We start from the raw sequence: 20,842 nt of genomic DNA, 5'->3' as shown, positions 1-20,842 counted from the left end.
TATTTGGGGTTTTACTAGTTAACAGGAAAATACTGGGCTGCTTTAATCTAAAAATTTGAGTACTAACTCCTAAAGTTTGTATTTCAATGAAGAAAATGTTTCACTTTCTTTTAAGGTAATGGTTTCAGACTTATTCTGACTTGACAATGCTGTCACTAAAAAAGGTTTAAGTGTGTATGTCTATTATATGGATGTTTGCTTTATCTATCAAACACTAATCTTTAAAGGATGAGATAAAAAGATATATCTACAACTGGTTCTAATATCTTCCCACATCACATTTTAAAAAAATTATGTTTTATTTAATTTTGCATAGAAAAACTGAGGTATAGGCCAGAAGTGCAGGGGATTGGGGTGTGGTGGGGGGAGGTTGTTGAAAGGATTCACCAAGACAGAGTAGGGAGCAGAATAGGCAGATATACTGAAATACACTGCTAAGGGGAGCAGCGGGCAAGACAGAAGAGGTCTGCTGTGCCATATGTGAATTAGCTCCCTGGCCCAGGATCGAACTCAGGGGCCGTAGAAGTGATAGCACTGAGACTTAACCCCTGGGCCACCAGGGAGGCCCACACACCCATATTTTACATGGATACTAATTTGGCGACCACAATTTTTTTACTTAGTGTAGTGATACTCAAGTGGGATAACAAATTATTACTAATGATTTGAAATTTCAGTTTGCCTTTTCTGTTAAGTTCCTATTAACTGAAAAGTCCTCCCTACAGTGTTACTTTCACTCACTTACTTTCTGACTTTTTCATGAGTGGAGAGGAGAAAGGGTGAGGTTCTAGTTAACACCCTGTCAGTGGCATAACCTCAGGAAACCTCAGGGGAATGCTGGGTAGGTGAAAATGTCCCACGTGCCAAGCTTAGAAGATAGTCTGAGATTTGGTTCCAGGTGACAATTAAGAGGCCATCCAACTGTTCCAGTTCTGGAGTGCCGAATCTAAATCTTAGCACACTAAGAAGAGTCGTTAGTTTCTCAATTTCTGTGTTTATAATCTTGACACACATGCTCTTCTGTACACTCCAGAAAAGGATTTTGGTTGCAAGCAGAGAGAATCCTTGAGAGCCAGAATCTGATGTTTCTGCCAATTACATCATCTGCAGCAGCACTCGGTAGACTGCAAAGGATATTGTAACTTCCAGTCACAGTCACTGCTCTGCACTGGGAGATGCACAGTGATTGAGAAATTGCTCTTCCTGAGAACAATGTCATTGGATTTTCAGAGACTACAGCCATTGTCAAAAACCATTAAGTAAAAGACATAGAAACATGGGCTTTTTTTTTATACTTCTTTCAGGTAAAATCAGTGACATTCACCTGTATAGATGGCCTCGTCTCTCAATTCTTAATAGTTTACCTTCAATTCTTCTAACTCCCTTTATTAAAGGAAGATTTTTTCCCCCGCAAAAGAAGTTTTATATTTTTCAGATTATATAAATCATACATGTTTTTTGCAAAGAATTAAAACAACATGTAGGTCTCCCTGGAGGCGCAAGGCTTTAAGCACAGCACTGTGAAGCAGTCCATAGCTACTGCAGCACGAGTTTGATCCCTGGCCAGGGAGTTGACCCACATGACGCAGCAGACCTCTCCTGTCATGCCTGCTGCTCCCCTCAGCAGTGTATTTCAGTTAGTCTGCCTGTTCTGTTCCCTACTCTATCTCTGGTAAGTCCTAACACACACACACATACCTCTGGCCTGTACCCCAGTTCTTGTATGCATAAATAAATAAATCTTAAAAAAAAAAAAGTAAAACTATAAAGTATGGTTACCTGAAATCCTACCATCTCGTCACAGCCATTGTACTTTTTAATGTTTACTCCAGACTAGACTGAACTACATTTCCTAGAATTCCCTAAACTACATTTCCAAGAATTCCTATCCCCATACTTCCAGTGAGAAAGAACCACAAATTCTTTGCAAGATTTGGAGGGCCCAGATGAATCAGCACCACTTTTCAACTCCCACACATTGTGACTTACCTCCTGGCTTGCTCCTTGGTGTAAGTCAGCATCTGAGCCTGCAGCTCTGCACATGGATCTTCCTTCAGCTTCCCGAAGGAGCTCAGTTTCCACACAATGCCCACCATCAAGATCAGCGGTGTGAACTGACATGAATTTTAGCACATTCTCCTGGGCTCCAGCTCATGCTTTTGAATGCCAGCTTGTTCTTGGTCTCCCCAACTATACCTGCTGTCCGTCCCTTGGGGCTTCAAGTTCCAGCATCTAGCAGGGGAGGGCAGTGCTACAAAGACAACTTCACCACTTTCCACAACTGTATGGTCAAATCCCCATTACAAATCCCTCCTATGAGACCTCCCTGGTGGCCCAAGGGGTTAAGTCTCAGCACTATGACCCTACTGGCACCCACTGCAGCATGAGTTCAATCCCTGGCCAGGGAGGTGACCTACATGGCCCAGCAGACCTCTTCTGTTTCCTTGCTGCTCCCCTCAGCAATGTATTCCAGTGAATCTGCCTGTTCTGCTCCCCACTCTGTGTCTGGTGAATCCTCTCACCAACCCCCCCCCCACCTCTGGCCTACACCCCAGTTCTTGCATTCATAAAAAAAAAAATTCCTTCTATAATTCACCCATGATAGCAATTAAGAACATTTTCATAAAGTTACTTTGAGAGCTTTTATTTTTCTGCTAGGAGGAAAAATGTAATATTTAAGGACAAACCCTATGAGTAATTAACTTCAGTATCTAATTTTAAAATGAGCCAAGAAGAGAAAAAGGCTTTCAACCTGGCTTTGCTTGCCTCCCAAACAGCATTGAATGGGTGATTTCCTTCCCACAGGATATCAAAAAGTCAACACTTCTCCTGGACCAGGAATTTCTTCAACAAGAAGTTTGTGGCTGCAGCATTTCTTCCACACCACTCTATACTTATCACTATGAACACTGAATAGGAAAATGTAAAGCCCGTTAAAACGGTCCTGGATAGACACAGTGACCCCAGAAAGCAGCTTTCCATCCTTCATGAATTGGATATCCCTACAAAAACAGATAATTCCTTCCAGTTGATATAAAATCAGTCCACAGGGACAGTTCTAAAAATTACTGGGGACCTGTCCGTGTGGCATCATATTAGGAATACAAAGAAAAAGGTGGCTAAGGAGCTAGAGCACACAGTGTGGGCAAAGGCCAGAGGGGAAAGAGGCAAAACACAAATCAGGCTGCAACAGATGTCTGATTGTGCTTTAGCTTCAAGTGAAACTGGAGATAATTTAGTTCCATGCATTGGCAGATGTAATGCTAATCATAAAGCTTGAAACAATGTTGAAAATCATCTTGAAAAGCACTTCTTGGATTATGTAATAGTTTAAAGCTCTTTGTTCTTTGATTTCTGAAGTTCCTGCAGGATTCCTGAGAATAGAGGATCCCATGACGAGCAGCAGATGCATTGGCTCAGCACCATGGGGAGGACACAGCTGATTAAGACACAGCCTCTGTCTCATTTAAAATGGGATTAAGATTTTTTTTAAGATTTTGTTTTTATTTATTTATGCATACAAGAACTGGGGTATAGGCCAGAGGTGTAGGGAGTGAGAGAATCCACCAGAGACAGAGTGGGGAGCAAACAGGCAGATCCACTGAAATGCACTGCCAAGGGGAGCAGTGGGTGAGACAGGAGAGGTCTGCTGTGCCCTATGTGGGTCAGCTCCCTGGCCGGGGATCCTCAGGCCACAGTGGCAATAGTGTGATAGCACAGAGACTTAACCCCTACGCCACCAGGGAGGCCGCAAGAGGATTAAAGATTTATATCGAAATAAAATATAGTAAGAGTTAAGGATAGACATGGGACAGCAGGGCTCTTCACAAAATATAATAAGGGTTAATGGATAGACATGGAACAGCAGGCTTCTCCTGACTTGCCTGCTGCTTCTCTTAGCAGGGTATTTCAATACATCCACCTTTTCTATTCTCCACCGCCTCTGGTGAATTCACTCACTGCCAAACCTCCAGCCTCACTGTAGCCTGTAAGACCATCCTTCTGTATCCCATAGATAGTAGCTTTATTTTCTGTTTTAGTCCCTATGACTTAACTCCCATAGTTCACCCACATAAAAAAAAACTGAAAAGTAAAAAAAAAGGGATAGACATAGGAAAGTCTCCTGAGGAGAGAGCATTTGAGCTGAGCCTTGACATATCTGGAAAGGCAGACATAGTGGGAAATGATAAAAACCATACTGTCCAAACTACAGAGTACCTAAGTTTGGGATTGGGAGATTTTAAAAAAAAAAAAAAAAAAACAGACTTTCTTAGGTGCCAAAAATCCAAAGATCAGCTTTTTTTTTTTTTTTTAAAGATTTATTTATTTATGCAAGCACTGGGTACAGTCAGAAGCACAGGAGGGTGAGAGAATTTACCAGAGTCAGAGGGGAGAGCAAAGCAGGCAGACTGACCAAATACACTGCTGAGGGGAGCAGTGGGTGCGGCAGGAGAGGTCTGCGTGCCATGTGGAACCCTCGCCGGCCGCAGCCAGGGATTGAACCAGCGGCGCAGAGGCTGCAGGTAGCTTTGCAGCCCAGCTGCGCCACCAGGGAGGCCCTGAAGATCAGCTTTTAAATGAAGGCAGAATGATCACTTAAAAAACTACAACATTTGTGAAGCCGTCTGGACCTGGGCTTTTGTTTTTGGGGAGTGCTTTGATTACTGCTTCAATATCGCTGCTTGTAATTGGTCTGTTTAGTTCTATTTCTTCTTTGTCCAGCTTTGGATGATTATATCGTTCTAGGAATCTGTCCATCTCTTCTAGGTTGCTGAATTTGTTTGCATATAAGTGTTCATAGTAATCTCTGATTATTCTTTTGATTTCTACTGAGTCTGTTGTTATTTCTCCTCTTTCATTTGTAATCCTATTTATATGTGTTTTCTCACGTTTTTTCTATGTGAGCCTGGCTAGAGGTTTGTCTATTTTGTTTCTTTTCAAAGAATCAACTTTTGGTTTCACTGATCCCTTGTGGATTGTTTTTTTAATTTCCAATTCATTTATTTCTGCTTTGATTTTTATTATTTCCTTTCTTCTACTGGCTTTAGGGTTTTTGTTTTTCTTTTTCTAGCTCTTTGAGATGTGAGATTAGGTTGTTTCTTTGAGTTCTTTCTTGTTTGTTGATGTGAGCCTGTATTGCTATATATTTTCCTCTTATTACTGCTTTTGCTGAATCCCATACATTCTGGAAAGCGGTGTCCTTGTCATTCAGCTCAAAGTAATTTTTAATTTCTTCTTTGATCTCCTCATTAGTCCAGTGGTCTTCCAGTCATGTGGATTTCAATTTCCATGAAGTGGGAGGGTTCCTTGTTTTCTTTTCATGATTTATTTCTAGCTTGATGCCTTTATGATCGGAGAAGATAGTTGGAATGATTTTGATCTTCATGTCCAAATGCCCAAAAATAGATGACTGGATCAAGAAGATGTGGTATATATACACAATGGAATATTATCCAGCAATCAAAAAAGAGAAACTCATGCCATTTGCAGCAATGTGGATGGAACTGGAAGGAATTATGCTCAGTGAAATAAGCCAGAAGGAAAAAGAAAAATATTGGATGGTTTCACTTATAACAGGAATATAGGGGAACCAAATAAGACATCAGTGTAAAAAAATAATAATAACAGTACAAAACACAACAAAGTAAAAACATACAATTATAAACCAAAGACATACTGCAGGGAAGGAGGAGAGAGAGGGATGAGAGGGAGGGAGGGAGGAGCTCAGGGGACTGTGGTGATGGTACACGGGTGCCTTGGGGAAGGAAATTCTATGGGGACGGACTCAATCTGAGGGGGTGAGGGGAAGCAAATATTGTCTAAAAAATTTAAAAAAATGATAAATGTTAAAATAAATAAAAAATAATTTCTATTAAAAAAAAACTACAACAACATTCAATCACAGAATAGCGCTGAAACTATAATTTCTATGGTTTAAGTCACCCAGATTCTACCAGGAGAGAGAATTATGGCAGCAAAATAGAGAAGTAACTGAATAAAAGTAAACAATATTTCTCATCCCTAAATTGAACATGATAACTTCTAAGAGGGAAAAAAATGATTGGATGTAACAGATGTAACATTTTCATCTTACCCGGGCTTCACTTACCTGGAACTAGTTTGGATAGCTGAAAGTGTATGACTACTTGATTTTAAACCTCTACACCCTGACTTACCAAGTGGAGGGAAACACTTTATCAACATTCTGCCTCTGAGCTCAGAGATATTAGCGTTAGGAGGAAGAAATTAATGTGAAAATAACCTATATAACTATTTATTATTTTTATGATTTATTTATTTATTTATTATTTATTTATACAAGCACTGGGTACAGTCAGAGGCACGGGAGGGTGAGAGAATTCACCAGAGCCAGAGCGGAGAGTAGAACAGGCAGAGTGACAAAGTACACTGCTGAGGGGAGCAGTGGGCAGCAGGAGAGGTCTGCGCGCCATGTGGGACCCTCGCTGGTGGCTGGGGATCGAACTGGCACTGCAGAGGCTGCGGGCAGCTTTGCAACCCAGCGCTCAACCGCTGCGCCACCAGGGAGGCCCTATAACTATTTAAAGACTATTTATTTAAAGATATCTTGCTGACTGTTGACCCTGTCAAGCCTCCTCATGAATGTCTTTATATTGTTTTATACTCTAAAAAGTAAATTTGATTGAAGAACAAAGATGACCTTTGGTGAGATTTTCTATTAAGGTCCCTAACAGTAAGGGGTATCATACAACTTTAAACCAGCACCAACTAACAAGAGGTACAGGTTAGTCTATGGTTAAGATAAACAAGACTCAATGGCAAGACTCAAGTTTTGCCAGTAATTCTGTAACTGTGGCTAGCAATGAACTTCTACACTTTGGTTTCCTCATCTCTGAAGCAGGTATATATTACTATTTTGGGGATTACAAAAAAAAAAAATACAGCAGATGTGGGTGTTTTTTTAGTCTATAAGTTGAAAATGTAAAACAAATGTATGACAGGGTATACAGTTTCATTAAAATTAGGACTCCATAAAGGTCATACTTCAAATATAGAAGAGGTAATCCTAAAAGACCAGAAGGAAGAAATGAGTAAAATTGGACCACCACAGGGGAAAGGCTACTCTCCCTAACTTCTTATGAGTATCATTAAGATATAAAGACTGAGGGCCTCCCTGGTAGCCTAGGGATTAAGTCTCAGCACTATCACCTCTACAGTCTCAGTTTGATCCCTGGCCAGGGAGCTGACCCACATGCAGCAGCAGACCTCTCCTGTCTCTCCCACTGCTCCCCTCAGCAGTGCATCAGAGTAAATCTGCCTGTTCTGCTCCCCACTCTGTCTCTGGTGAATCCTCTCACCCCCACCCCCACATCTCTGGCCTGCACCCCAGTTCTTCTATGCAAAAGATTTAAAGACTGACTAATGTAATCCCTGTAGCAACCCTGAACACTACCTTAAGGCAATTTTTAATTCTTAGGGAAGGAGTTATGAGCTGTTGGAATAAACAGCAGCTTTGTCTTCCTCACAGCCACATGCTGGATAACATTTCCTCATCTGGAAGCAGTAAGGTGTAGCCATGTTAGCTAAGGGAATGTGGCAGAAATGATAGAGTACTTTGTCCAAACCACATCTTTCAAAAGCGTTTTCTTTTCTACTGACTTGGATATAAATAACCACAAGGCCCTAAGATAACCCTTCTCAAATAGGGTTCCAAGTAAGAGAATTAAACTTTAATGCCCTAAAGTATCCACTGTACACAATGAATGTGATATAATTACTCAAATCAATTTCCTGAAGTTATTTTTCTAGAGAACTCAGGCTGAGAAAAGTTGGCCTAGAGGATGACAGAGCTACATGAGTCAAGGAACCAGGGTCCCTGAATAATTATAGAGAAATACTTACATGAAAAAGAAGTACATTGTGAATTTTGAGATCTACTTGTTTGGCAGCTTACACTAGTCCAATTAATAAATCACCATCAATTAACTCTTCCTTAACAAATGTTTTGTTTACACCTACCTCTCAGTGAGCACACAAATAATCCTTATTTTTGTTTTTCTCCACATAATAGAAACGATTTATTCAATTCTGATATGGTGATGTTAAAATCACTTAGCAACAAAGTATATATACCTTTACATTTTAGTGAAAAGGTAGATCATTTATTTTAAAATTACAAATTATAATTTCAAGAAAAAAGATGTATCTATATACACTGACTTCACATACATACAGAAAAATTGGACCCTGACATCCTAAGGCTTCAAAAACCATTCACCAGCTTCCATACAAGCCTATTACTACTCAACAATGATTTAAAAATAACACGAGAATATCTTTCAGATGCAATGCTTTGTCATTCATTTGTACAGCTCACAAAGGCTGTTTTCACCCTCAGATCACCAGGTATACCAGGATATGATCCAAAACAAACCAGCCCAAATTTTTAAGAAAAACTGTTTTCGAGGAATCTCAATATCTCTTCTTCATCTGCTATGAGGATGCTGTCCCCACTCGCATGATTCTGAACAGCGTGTTGATGTTGTTGCTTCGAATTGCATCCCGACACGCAGTGATCACTTGGTTCTTTGGCTTCCCAACTGTATGAAAGGACACAAGAAATCAATACACTCCAAAAGATTACTAAAAATAAAGTTAAAAAATATATAGTGAAGTTTAAAAATCAGAGGTCAGTTTTAAAGCAAAATAGGGTAAAGAGTTATATGGTATGCAAATTAAACTAATTTCTTTCACCCAGTCCCTAAAAGAGATACCTTCATAAGGGAATGCATCAAAACCAAACCTAAAAATTATCTCAAACCTAAAAACCAAAAGTCAGTTTTATAGAAAAGAATCAAAGCTCATTCCCCCTTAACAAAGATTATTTCTAAGAGGAGGTCAAAGCATTGACTTACAACAGCAGATTTCTGGCATACCTCTCTAGCTATATTCCTTCTTCCTTTATGTTAGAATGTTCTTTTTTGAAAAGGGAATGGAGGCATCACACTCCCAGACTTCAAACTATACTACAAAGCCATAATCATCAAAACTGCATGGTATTGGCACAAAAACAGACACACAGACCAATGGAAATGAATAGAAAATCCAGAAATAAACCCACAGATTTATGGCCAACTATGACAAAGGAGCAAAGACTATGCATTGGAGCAAAAAAAGTTTGTTCAATGAATGGTGCTGGGAAAACTGGGTCGCTACAGGCAAAAGAATGAAGCTTGACTACTACCTAACACCATGCACAAAAACCAACTCAAAATAGATTAAAGAACTAGACATAAGACCTGAAACCATAAAATACATAGAAGGAAATATAGGTGAAACACTACATGATATGCACATCAAAGACATCTTTACAGACACATCACCCAAAGCAGTGATAGTGAAGGCAAAGATAAACAGCTGGGACTACATTCAATTAAAGAGCTTCTGCACAGCAAAAGAGACAATAAGAAAAACAAGAGAAACCCCACCAACTGGGAGAACAATTTTGCACACAACACTAATGATAAAGGACTGATCACAAAATCTGCAAAGAGCTGATGACTCAACAAAAACAAAGAAAATAATCCAGTCAAAAAATGGGCAGAAGAGCTAAAAAGAAACTTCTCTGAAGAGTAAATGCAAATGGCCAAAAGGCATATGAAAAAATGTTCAACATCACTTGTAATCAGGGAAATGCAAATCAAAACTACCATAAGATACCATCTTACACCAGTGAGAATGGCACATATTAAAAAACTAGCAACAACAATGTTGGCGAGGTGGGAGAAAAAGGAATGCTCTTGCACTGGTGGGAGTGCAAACTGGTCCAACCACTACGGAGAGCTGTGTGGAGATTTCTTGACCTACTAAACATAGAGCTTCCATATGATCCAGCAATTCCACTCCTAGGTATTTGCCCAAAGGACACAGAAACATCAATTCCAAAGAGCACCTGCACCCCTATGTTTATAGCAGCACTGTTTATAATAGCTAAGTTTTGGAAACAGCCCAAATGCCCAAAAATAGATGACTGGATCAAGAAGATGTGGTACATATATACCATGGAATATTACTCAGCATTCAAAAAAGATAAACACATGCAATTTGCAGCAACATGGATGGAGCTGGAAGGGATCATGCTCAGTGAAATAAGCCAGAAAGAAAAAGAAAAATACCGGATGGTCTCACTCATAGCAGGAATCTAGAAAACTCAAATAAGGGACCAGGAAAAAGAATAACTATAAGAAAGAAAATATCAAAATCAACAAAGAACTATGAACCAGAGACACTCTATGGGGGGTGGGGGGCAGGGAAAGGCAGGATTGGGGTCAAAATAATGGGGTTGTAATTGTATGGGGAATATAAAAATAAAATTTATTTTATTTTATTTTATTTTAAAGATTTATTTATTTATACAAGCACTGGGTACAGCCAGAAATGCGGGAGTGTGAGAGAATTCACCAGAGTCAGAGCGGGGAGCAGAGCAGGCAGACTGATGAAGAATACACTGCTGAGGGGAGCAGCGGGCTGCAGGAGAGGTCTGCACGCCATGTGGGACCCTCCTCTGGTGGCCGGGGAGCAGCCGGGGATCGAACCGGTGCTGCAGAGGCTGCGGGCAGCTTCGCAACCCAGTGCTCAACCACTGCGCCTCCGGGAGGCCCTAAAAATAAAATTTAAATTAAAAAAAAAAGAATGCTCTTTTTTGAAATTTTAAGTTGGACACAACTCATTAATTCTCAGTATCTCTTTTTTTCTAATAGGGGTATTTAAGTCTTGCCTCTTGGATATGTGATTATGAAGCTTATCTTTGGAAGATACAAAGTCTAAAAAAAGAGGTGAAAGTTTTTTTTCCCTTTAAAGTATGGAGACTAGGGCCTCCCCGGTGGCGCAGCGGTTGAGCGCTGGGTTGCGAAGCTGCCCGTAGCCTCTGCAGTGATGGTTCGATCCCCGGCTGCTCCCCGGCCACCGGAGGAAGGTCCCACATGGCGCAGACCTCTCCTGCCGCCCGCTGCTCCCCTCAGCAGTGTACTTCGGTCCTTCTGCCTGCTCTGCTCCCTGCTCTGCTCCCTGCTCTGGCTCTGGTGAATTCTCTCACCCTCCCGCACTTCTGACTGTACCCAGTGCTTGTATAAATAAATAAATAAACAAATCTTTAAAAAAAAAAAACAAAACTTTAAAAAAAAAAAGTATGGAGACTAAAGCCAAATGATAAACTGAAACTCAAGTGGCCAGCACCAACATGAGTGTTAAAGTATGCTACTTTAGTCCCACTGTGAATTCTTTTTTGCTTTTTTTCATTTATTAAGGTGCCATTGGTTTACTAATATGAGTTCTTGAATCCACCACCGTCTTCAATGGTTCTCACCTCAAAATTACAGTCTAATTACAATGCTAGGAAAAGAGACTTACCACGCAGACGTCCTGCTCTCTGAATTGCCTGGTTTACTGCTTTGAGGTTTCCCAACAGTTCTGTGTGATTATTACAGCGAATTTTATATTCATTTAGCAAGTCTTTATTAAGATCATAGAGTTCCATATAGCGACTCTTCATTGTTTTCCTGCATAAATCAAGAGAAATTTAACATCATTGTACATCAATATGGCAGGCTTAAATGGAAACATTTGTAAATTTCTTAGCCATGAAAGGAAATCAGAAGATATTTAGTATGTAGTCATTACAACAATTTAACTTCTAAAATTTGCCTTGAGAATATTAAAAATTTTCTATCAAATATTCTATTTCTTCCAAATAAATGGAAGACAAATCCTTTGGTTATTAATCCAGCATTTGTTTGAAATTAGGAACCAAGAATTACCATGTTTATATGCCCACTGTGCTGGGAGGATAGTGAGCAAGGTGACAGGCTAGAACCCAAATTTCAGAGTAATAATCACTAAACAAAACTGACCTATTTTTAATAAAAAATAAACCTCCTTGACATAACTAAACAATTCAGCTTCATATTTTATCTAGGTTTTAAACCAAATGCATAAAATTGAAACCATGGTAAGACATTACTGTACAATGATGAAAAGGAATAAAATAAAATAAATAGTAATACCAAATGGTGGAAGGACATGGAACAACTGGAGGTCACCTGCACAACTGATGGGAATGCAAAGTGGGACAGCTACTTTGGAAAAGGATTTGGGGAGTTTCTTATAAAGTTACATATACCTACTTTACAACACAGCAATCCCACTATGCAAAATATTTACCCCAAATGAATGAAAACATGTGAGCAAAAAAACCTGTATGCAAATGTTTCTAGCAGTTTTATTCACAACCACCAAGTCTGGAAACAACCCAAATGTGAACTGGTGACTGGGTAAGCAAAACACTTACTGTCACAACATGGATGAACTTCAAAGCCATCAGGGCAAATAAAAGTCAGACTCAAGAGTCTATACGCTATGATTTATTCCTTTATATGACTTTTTTTTTTTAAAGATTTATTTATTTATACATATAAGAACTGGAGTACAGGCCAGAGGTGTGGGGTAAGAGGATTCACTAGAGACAGAGTGGGAACAGAACAGGCAGATGGACTGAAACACACTGCTGAGGGGAGCAGCAGGTGAGTCAGAAGAGATCTGCTGCACCATGTGGGTCAGATCCCTGGCCGGGGATTGAACTCATGCTGCAGTGGCTGCGGATAGCTTCACAGGTTGCGTCTTAACCCCTTGTGCCACCAGGGAGGCCCTATATGACATCTTTTTTTTTTTTTTTAAAAGAGATAAATATCGGGCCTCCCCGGTGGCACAGCGGTTGAGCGCTGGGTTGCGAAGCTGCCAGCAGCCTCTGCAGCGCCGGTTCGATCCCCGGCTGCAGCCACCGGAGGAGGGTCCCACATGGCGCGCAGACCTCTCCTGCCGCCCGCTGCTCCCCTCAGCAGTGTACTTCGGTCCTTCTGCCTGCTCTGCTCCCCGCTCTGGCTCTGGTGAATTCTCTCACTCTCCCACGCTTCTGACTGTACCCAGTGCATGTATAAAAAAAAACAAAAAAACAAACAAATGAATAAATAAATAAAAAAAAAAAAAACATGCCTCTATTAAAAGAGATAAATATCTTAGTAAAGTTTTTATTTTTGCATAGAAGAACTGGGGTGTAGGCCAGAGATGCAGGGGGTGAGAGGATTCATCAGATACAGAGTAGGGAGCAGAACAAGTAGATCTACTGAAAATACACTGCTTAGGGGAGCAGTGGGCAAGACAGGAGAGGTCTGATACACCACGTGGGTCAGCTCCTTAGCTGGAAAGCAAACTCAGGCCACTGTGATGAGCCATTTAACCCCTAAGCCACCAGGGAGGTCCTTTATATGACACCTTAGAAAAGGTAAATCTATAGGGAGAGAAATCAGGGACTGGGGATTAAGAGAGGTACCTTTGCAGAAGCACAAGGATGATGGAAAGAGTCTATCGTGACTTTGGCAGCAGTAACACAATTACATAAGTTTCTCAAAATGTACAAGCAAAAGTAACAATAACAAATATGAAAAGGGTAAATTTCCTGAATTAAATTATAAATTATGTATCAACTAACATGACTTTAAAAGATAAAAACAAATATATACATATGAGGGTCTCTGAATGAAATATAAATAATTCAAGGAAAAAAGAATTTAGAGCTTGGCGGCCACTTCTCTCCAGTTTAGCATAGCCAAGTACCTAACGCCAGCAATAACTCTGATTTAAAAAGTGGTAGACTGTAAAATCAACATACAAAAATTAATAGTGCTTAGATACAAACAAAAAAACAAGAGGTACACTGTAGAAGAAAAATACTATTTACAATTGCAAAAAGAAAATACCTAGGCTTAAATTTAACAAAAAATGTCTAATATCACCATGAAAAACCATCATCAAATACTCCTGAAAGATATAAAACATAATTTAAACATATATAAAGACATCATGTGTTTATCTAGCAAGACTGAACATCACTGTAATGATGTCAGGTCTTCCTAAGTAAATAACCTTAATGTGACCTCCATAAAAATTCCTACCTTTATTTTCTGGTTAATATAACTAAATATAATAATAAACTGTTAATGTTCACTGGAATGAACAAACAAGTACAAGTAGCCAGGAAAACTATAAAAAACAAAAGAGCAACAGAGGGTGAGGGTAGAGGCACCTAGCCACACCAGATATTAACAAAATGGTACTGTCTAATGAAGACACAAGATAAACCAAAAGATTGGCATGGAAAATTCTGAAAAGACACAACTGCATATGAAAATATATGACAAAAGTCAGCATCTCAAACCAAAAAACTGTTATATAGAAAAAATATAACTGAATTTATTATACCAAATACCAGGGTAACTGGAACACCGACTCAAACGTAAAAGAGGAAAACATAAATCTACCAAAAGAATACATAGGTGAATCATTCTATACCTGGCACAAAAAGTGACTTTTCTAATTAGAACTCAAAATATAGAGGCATTAAGGAAAAGGCTAATAAATTTGATTATATAAGAATTTTAATAAGCATGTACCTGACAAAATAATAAAATTTTTAAAAACCACAAGTATTTACTGAACAAAAATATTTACAACTCATATTAAAAAAATGGAATAATATACCAGTATATAGTAGACAAAAGAAACAAACAATTCACAACAAAAGAAATCTGATGGCCCTTAAAACAATATAAAAAATGTTTAACACTTCTCATATAAAATAAAATTAAAGGGCCTCCACTGGTGGCGCAGCAGTTGAGCACTGGGCTGTGAAGCTGCCCACAGCCTCTGCAGCACTGGTTCAACCCCAGGCCACCGGTGAGGGTCCCACATGGCGCGCAGACCTCTCCTGCTGCTCGCTGCTCCCCTCAGCAGTGTACTTCATCAGTCTCCCTGCTCTGCTCCCCACTCTGGCTCTAGTGAATTCTCTCACCCTCCTGCGCTTCTGACTGTACCCAGTGCTTGTATAAATAAATAAATTTTTAAAAAAATTTAATTAAATTAAAACGAGACCATTTCTCATCCATCAAATCAGTAAATAATCAAGGCAAGTTTAAAGGCAAACAGGGACTCTCTTAGAGTACTGAAGGGAACGCAAAATGATATAATAATTCCTGGAGGGGGACAGAATAAACTGAGACTGATTCAGTAAAATTTTTCACCAGTGATAGAGGAAGTTATGTGCTGACCAGGTCAGAGGCAGGAGAGTGCCAGCATCCCAGCACTTTCCCAGTATGTTCTTTCTCAGAAGTCCCTCCTCCCCTGGGAGAAAACACTCTCTCATATGATAGTCTGTTCCCTGCATTTCTTTATATTTTTTTATCACCTGTGTATGCTTCCCAATGATATGGTTTAATCTTGTCCATTTCCAAATTATATAAATGGAAGCATTTTTTACATAGTCTTTTGAGTCTTACATCTTCCAATCTTCATTACATTTCTGAGATCTGTCCACGTTACATGTCACCGTGATACCTGCATTCTTGTGGTGCTGCAGCATTCCACCGTGTGGACACATCATAACAGGGCAATCACTCTGGTGAGGTTAGTTTGAATTGTTCCTATTTGGTATATATTTTTTTTTTTTTAAAGATTTATTTATTTATTTATACAAGCACTGGGTACAGTCAGAAGCACAGGAGGGTGAGAAAATTCACCAGAGCCAGAGCGGGGAGCAGAACAGGAAGACTGATGAAGTACACTGCTGAGAGGAGCAGCGGGCGCGAGAGGAGAGGTCTGCGTGCCATGTGGGACCCTCGCTGGTGGCCGGGGATCAAACCGGCGCTGCAGAGGCTGCAGGCAGCTTTGCAGCCCAGTACTCAACCGCTGTGCCACCGGGGAGGCCCCCATTTGGTATTCTTATGAACAATGCCTTTACAAGCATACTTACACCAAAAAGCTTGGTTTAAGGCCTCCATGGTGGCCTAAGGGTTAAATCTCATCTCTTTCACCTCTATGGCCTGAGTTCGAATCCTGGCCAGGGAGCTGACCCACATGGCTCAGCAGACCTTTCCTGTCTTGCCTGCTGTTCCCTAAGCAGTGTATTTCAGTCAATCCACCTGTTCTGCTTCCCACTCTGTCGCTGGTGAATCCTCTCACTCCCTATACCTCTGGCCTACACCCCAATTCTTCACCAAAAAAAGATTTAAAAAAAAATGTCCTGGTTTATATGTACATGAGTTTCTTTAAGTTATAAACCAAGAGTGGAATTGCTGGGTTATAAGGAGTACACATTCTCAACTTTACTGACAACACCAAGTTATTTTCCACAGTCAATGTACCAATTCACGCACCTACCAGTAGCATCGAAGAGCTGCTATTCCATAGTGCTGACATTTTTAACCCTACATCTGTCCTGGTCATGATAAATACTCACATGTCCCTCATCAGACGAGCATCCTCAGCACGGACCAGCAAACTTCGGATCAGATTAGAATTGTCAGCCATGTCAGCACTGAGCTTTTGGTGCACTGAATGATATTCATCCACCTAGAGACCACAAACACTGAGGAATCAAAAAGGCCTCACAAACTTCTTTAAAACTAATCAGATTAGGAAGACACTGTCTACAACACACTGGCCTTCTTTTTCCCCTGTCTGAGGATGCCATCTTCTCTCTCTCTCATGCTTTGGCTCCTCACTGAGACAGTCTGCGTTGCCTCCCACACTGAAGACAACCTTCCACTTGGATCCGTCCCCTGTCTTAGCACTCCCAGTCCTAGCAACACACATATTAACACTCCAGGGACCTGGGTGGCAATGCCGTCATAACTGGAACAGGTCACAATCCTTGTTTTTCTTTTTTTCTTTTGATTTTGGGTTGTTTAAAGCACGAAACCAGGGAGGCAAATAAATACTAGAGACAAGATGGAGGACTTGCAAAGGAAAATGCTATTAAAATGTAAAGTGTCCCCCTAAACTAAGCAAGAAAGCAGACAGTCAAGAGCCAACCACTCACTTTTATAGAAGAAATTCTTTAATGAGTAGATTCTCCAATACTTGTTCAATTTTGACTTTATGAATTTGCATAACTACTTTAAAACATGACTATCGTCTACATGTATTTGTGGTATTGTTAATATTCTAAGAGAAATGTTTCAAAGATGTTTCAAAGACTATTGGATGATCATGTTCTCACAAATGCCTCTACTTGGCGTCCTCACCTTAACCAGCACCTTTCGTAATTCCTCAAAGTAGATGGGGAAATTAGCTTCTACCTGAAGGTCTTCAATAGCAAAATATGACGCCATTGACTGGATGATATCGCCAGCCAGATCAATATCATCAGTATTTATGGTGATCTATCCAGAGAAAAAAAAGAGACAAGTTTAGCAATCTCAGATATTGTCTCATACAAATTTAGCTGAAATGGGACTAAATTTCCCCATATTCAACATATTTATGGAGCTTACATTTATATGTGGTGATGACTAAGATAAGGATAGCCCTCAAGGAAATTACAAATCAAATTCATTATTTCTAGCAGCAGGCTAAAAGATGGATACTCTAGCCTTCCAAAATAAATAACAAAATCACTCGAACAGTGAAAGTGTTTTCCTCTATAGTCCCAACCCTTTCCAAATTAGAAGAGGTACAGGGTAAGAAGGAGGAAGACAGAAAACCACTGTTCTAGATAGATTATACCTCAGTGCCTACAAAGATAACACAACAGACTAAATTGAAATGTGATTTTATGACCTTGAAATTGGTGCCTCACTTTGCACTAAAAGGTAAATACTGCATACAAAATCTATGTCCATCACAATAAACATTACCTCTCCGTTAAGTCTTATTTTTATATACAGCTGGCCACCATTCCGTAAGGATGTGAAACACACTTGAAATGGAGCATTCTGAATGTTAATGTCTTCTGGTAACAGAAAGTTCTGGCTGAGCCACATAACAACCTTAAAAATGAATAGGATGCAATGAATTTCCATTTTTAAAGTACGTTCCCTCTTCCCACCTTATACATGTTCTTAAGTAACCTTTGTAGTTACATCTGGTTCTACAATTTTCATTTTCTACTTACACATAATCTCACACACAATATAGAAATGACTTGGGCATAATGCTAATCCTGTTTACATGATAGCTATCTGGTGCTATCTCCTGGATAATGTAATCTACTTAAAAGTATTCCATTCCAGGGCCTCCCTGGTAGCGCAGGGGTTGAGCAGAGCACTGTGAAGCTATCAGCAGCCTTTGCAGCACAAGTTTGATCCCTGGCTGGCCATGGAGCTACCCACATGGCGCAGACCTCTCCTGACTCACCTGCTGCTCCCCTCAGCAGTGTATTTCAGTCTGCCTGTTCTGTTCCCCTCTCTGTCTCTGGTAAATCCTCTCACCCCCTGCACCTCTGGCCTGTACCCCAGTTCTCATATGCATAAATAAATCTTTAAAAAAAATTCCATTCTTTAAAAAAATTTAAACGAAGCCTGTATGCACACTCAGCACAGACTATACCTACACAATAAGTTTTTGTATTAATTATAATAATACTTTACAGAGGTTTGCTACACAGGTGTCACGTAAGAACCACCTGTGAGGCCTTCTGGAAGAGTCTACCTCTAGAGTTTCTGATTCTATAACCTGAAAAGGATCCTGAATTCTACACCATTGAAAACCCTCACGGAGAATTCTCAAGTCCAGCCAAGGTTAAAAGTCCGCTGGTTCTTAGTCCTTTAAGCTATAGTAGGTGCTGTCACACTAATTATGTGATCATCAGAGGTCCACTTCATTACAAAACTACCCCCACTAACAGACAAGGGAGTTTCCCCAGATTGCCAGGAATTTAATTAATTAAGGTAACACTTGAATCCAAGAGTGTTCCTAGCTGCAAGCCCGTCTCTTTCCATTTTGATATGGGCTGCTCTTGACACTCTGCGTCAAGAACATACTAAGACCCTAACAAAAGAAAAAGGGGAATGAAAAACTGGTAAAAATTTACCTGTAATTAAGGAATTGCTCAGGTAAATAACAGGTATAGTTTTTCAAAATGAGAGAAGCCATTTCAGCAATATTTTTGTTACAGGTCATAAGCCAACTCCAAACCACATAACTTTCATGTCATAATCACTGCACCAAGTGACACATTCATGTAACATCTCCCTACCTAGAAAATAACAGCTGAAGGATTCTAAAATGCAAAAGTACCGCAAGAAAAAAGCCAGACACTCACCCTCTGAGCACGTTCTGCAATAACAAAGTTCACATAACCGAGTGGTTCGCTGGCAGCATCTGGGCTGGTCAGGGCATACGTGGAGAATCGGGGGAGCTGTCTTGTCAACTCAAATACATGAAACTGGGTGCTGTGGCCAATCCGTGGAAGAGAATTGTTTGGTACAGAACATTATTTCAAAAAATGTAAGGTCCACAAAATAAATGTAAAACCACTACTGGGTCATCATGTTGATATCGAAGGGTTTCACTAAAAAAGAAACCCTAGAAAAATGTGAGGTTTGTTCAAGCACTACTCACAGGTCTTGGGACTTAGAAATAACAGGAGTCTACAGTGACACTAAAGGGACTAAAACACCCTAAAAGGAACGTGAAAAGGCTGCATCTTCTACAAATCTAGTGGCATCTCCTCACTTGTGAGGTTCTGTATAACTTTACTAAAGAGGTACAGCCAAAAAAAAAAAAAAAAAAAAAAAGAGGTACAGTCAAAATCTTGTAATCTAAGTGGCTAAAATTAGAAGTTTATAAATCATCATGTAGCCACATTTTTGGAACTCTTTTTTTTTTTTTTTTTTAATAGAGGCATGTTTTATTTATTTATTATTTATTCATTGTTTGTAACAGCACTGGGTACAGTCAGAAGCTGAGAGAATTCACCAGAGCCAGTACACTGCTGAGAAGTCTGCGCGCCATGTGGGACCCTCCTCCGTGGCTGGGGAGCAGCCGGGATCGAACCGGCGCTGCAGAGGCTGCTGGCAGCTTCGCAACCCAGCGCTCAACCGCTGCGCCACCGGGGAGGCCCCATTTTTGGAACTCTTAAGATTATAAGATCATCTGACTAAAACCAGAAAATACCAACTAAAATTTAAATGCCCTTTTTCCCCCTTAAATAAAAGGTGATAGAAAAGCTTGCCTGAAAGGGTAGGACCATTAAATGGCTTGTCTGCCCCAGAAAGCCATCACATACTGGGATGTCTACACATCCTCTACCCTCTAATTGCAATCTGGAAATGAACTGAAACTTGAAAAGGGTCACCTGCTTCTGTAACCACGAAGACCTTCAAGTGCAGGTCCACAGGGACATCCTTGGGAGGTGAGATTGGGATGCGGATTGAACTGGAGAGGTTGTGAATGCTGGGGTGTACCACATGGCTTTCACCCAGAAAAATTCCCTCTGCAAAAATCAATACTGCTCGGATGATAGTGTCTGCAAAGAAGAGAGAAAACAGCATCTCAAGAATCACTCCAAGATGGCACAGGTGCCTACAAAGCCAGCAATAAATAATTTCTTACCATTAGATGTGGAAATACACAATTCTGCATGAGCAGCTTGAATCTCACTCCCCAGATTCACCGAGAGGGCAGTGTGGAGCTTGGTATTGGCTGGGATGATGCCCCGATGCCCATCAGCCTCATTCAGTGGGCTGCTCAAGTCAGCCTGCAAAACACCCCATTCACTTCCAACTCAGTCACCAAAACAGTGAACTAACACCAATTTTAAATAATATGGCCACAAGGCCTTCCTGGTGGCCTAGGGGTTAAGTCTCAGCGCTATCATCTCTACCGCCTGAATTTGATTATGCAGCAGACCTCTCCTATCTCTCCTGCTGCTGCCCTTAGTGGACTTCAGTGGATCCACCTGTATTGCTCCTCTGTCTCTGGTGAGTCCTCTCACCCCACGCACCTCTGGCTTACACCCCAGTTCTTCTACGCA

At 40.3% G+C, this 20,842-nt stretch overlaps 1 protein-coding gene across 1 annotated transcript in view; it reads right to left on the bottom strand.

The window, feature by feature from the left end:
- Positions 1-8,316: 8,316 nt before the first annotated feature.
- LOC119249225 (Bardet-Biedl syndrome 2 protein homolog) overlaps positions 8,317-20,842 on the bottom strand; it is a 28,795-nt gene continuing 16,269 nt past the window's right edge. The window contains 9 exon segments of the mRNA XM_037516408.2: positions 8,317-8,579; positions 11,389-11,537; positions 16,325-16,437; positions 17,112-17,249; positions 17,724-17,855; positions 19,130-19,259; positions 20,165-20,180; positions 20,183-20,335; positions 20,422-20,566. Of these exon segments, the coding sequence (XP_037372305.1) occupies positions 8,473-8,579; positions 11,389-11,537; positions 16,325-16,437; positions 17,112-17,249; positions 17,724-17,855; positions 19,130-19,259; positions 20,165-20,180; positions 20,183-20,335; positions 20,422-20,566 (1,083 nt within the window). The 3' untranslated portion in view covers positions 8,317-8,472.

The sequence above is a fragment of the Talpa occidentalis genome, unplaced genomic scaffold, assembly GCF_014898055.3.
Source record: "Talpa occidentalis isolate TD23 unplaced genomic scaffold, MPIMG_talOcc4v2.1 talOcc4.17, whole genome shotgun sequence".
NCBI classification, from domain to species: domain Eukaryota; kingdom Metazoa; phylum Chordata; class Mammalia; order Eulipotyphla; family Talpidae; genus Talpa; species Talpa occidentalis.
Note: the sequence above shows the minus strand (reverse complement) of the source record. Positions and strands in the feature narration are given on the sequence as shown.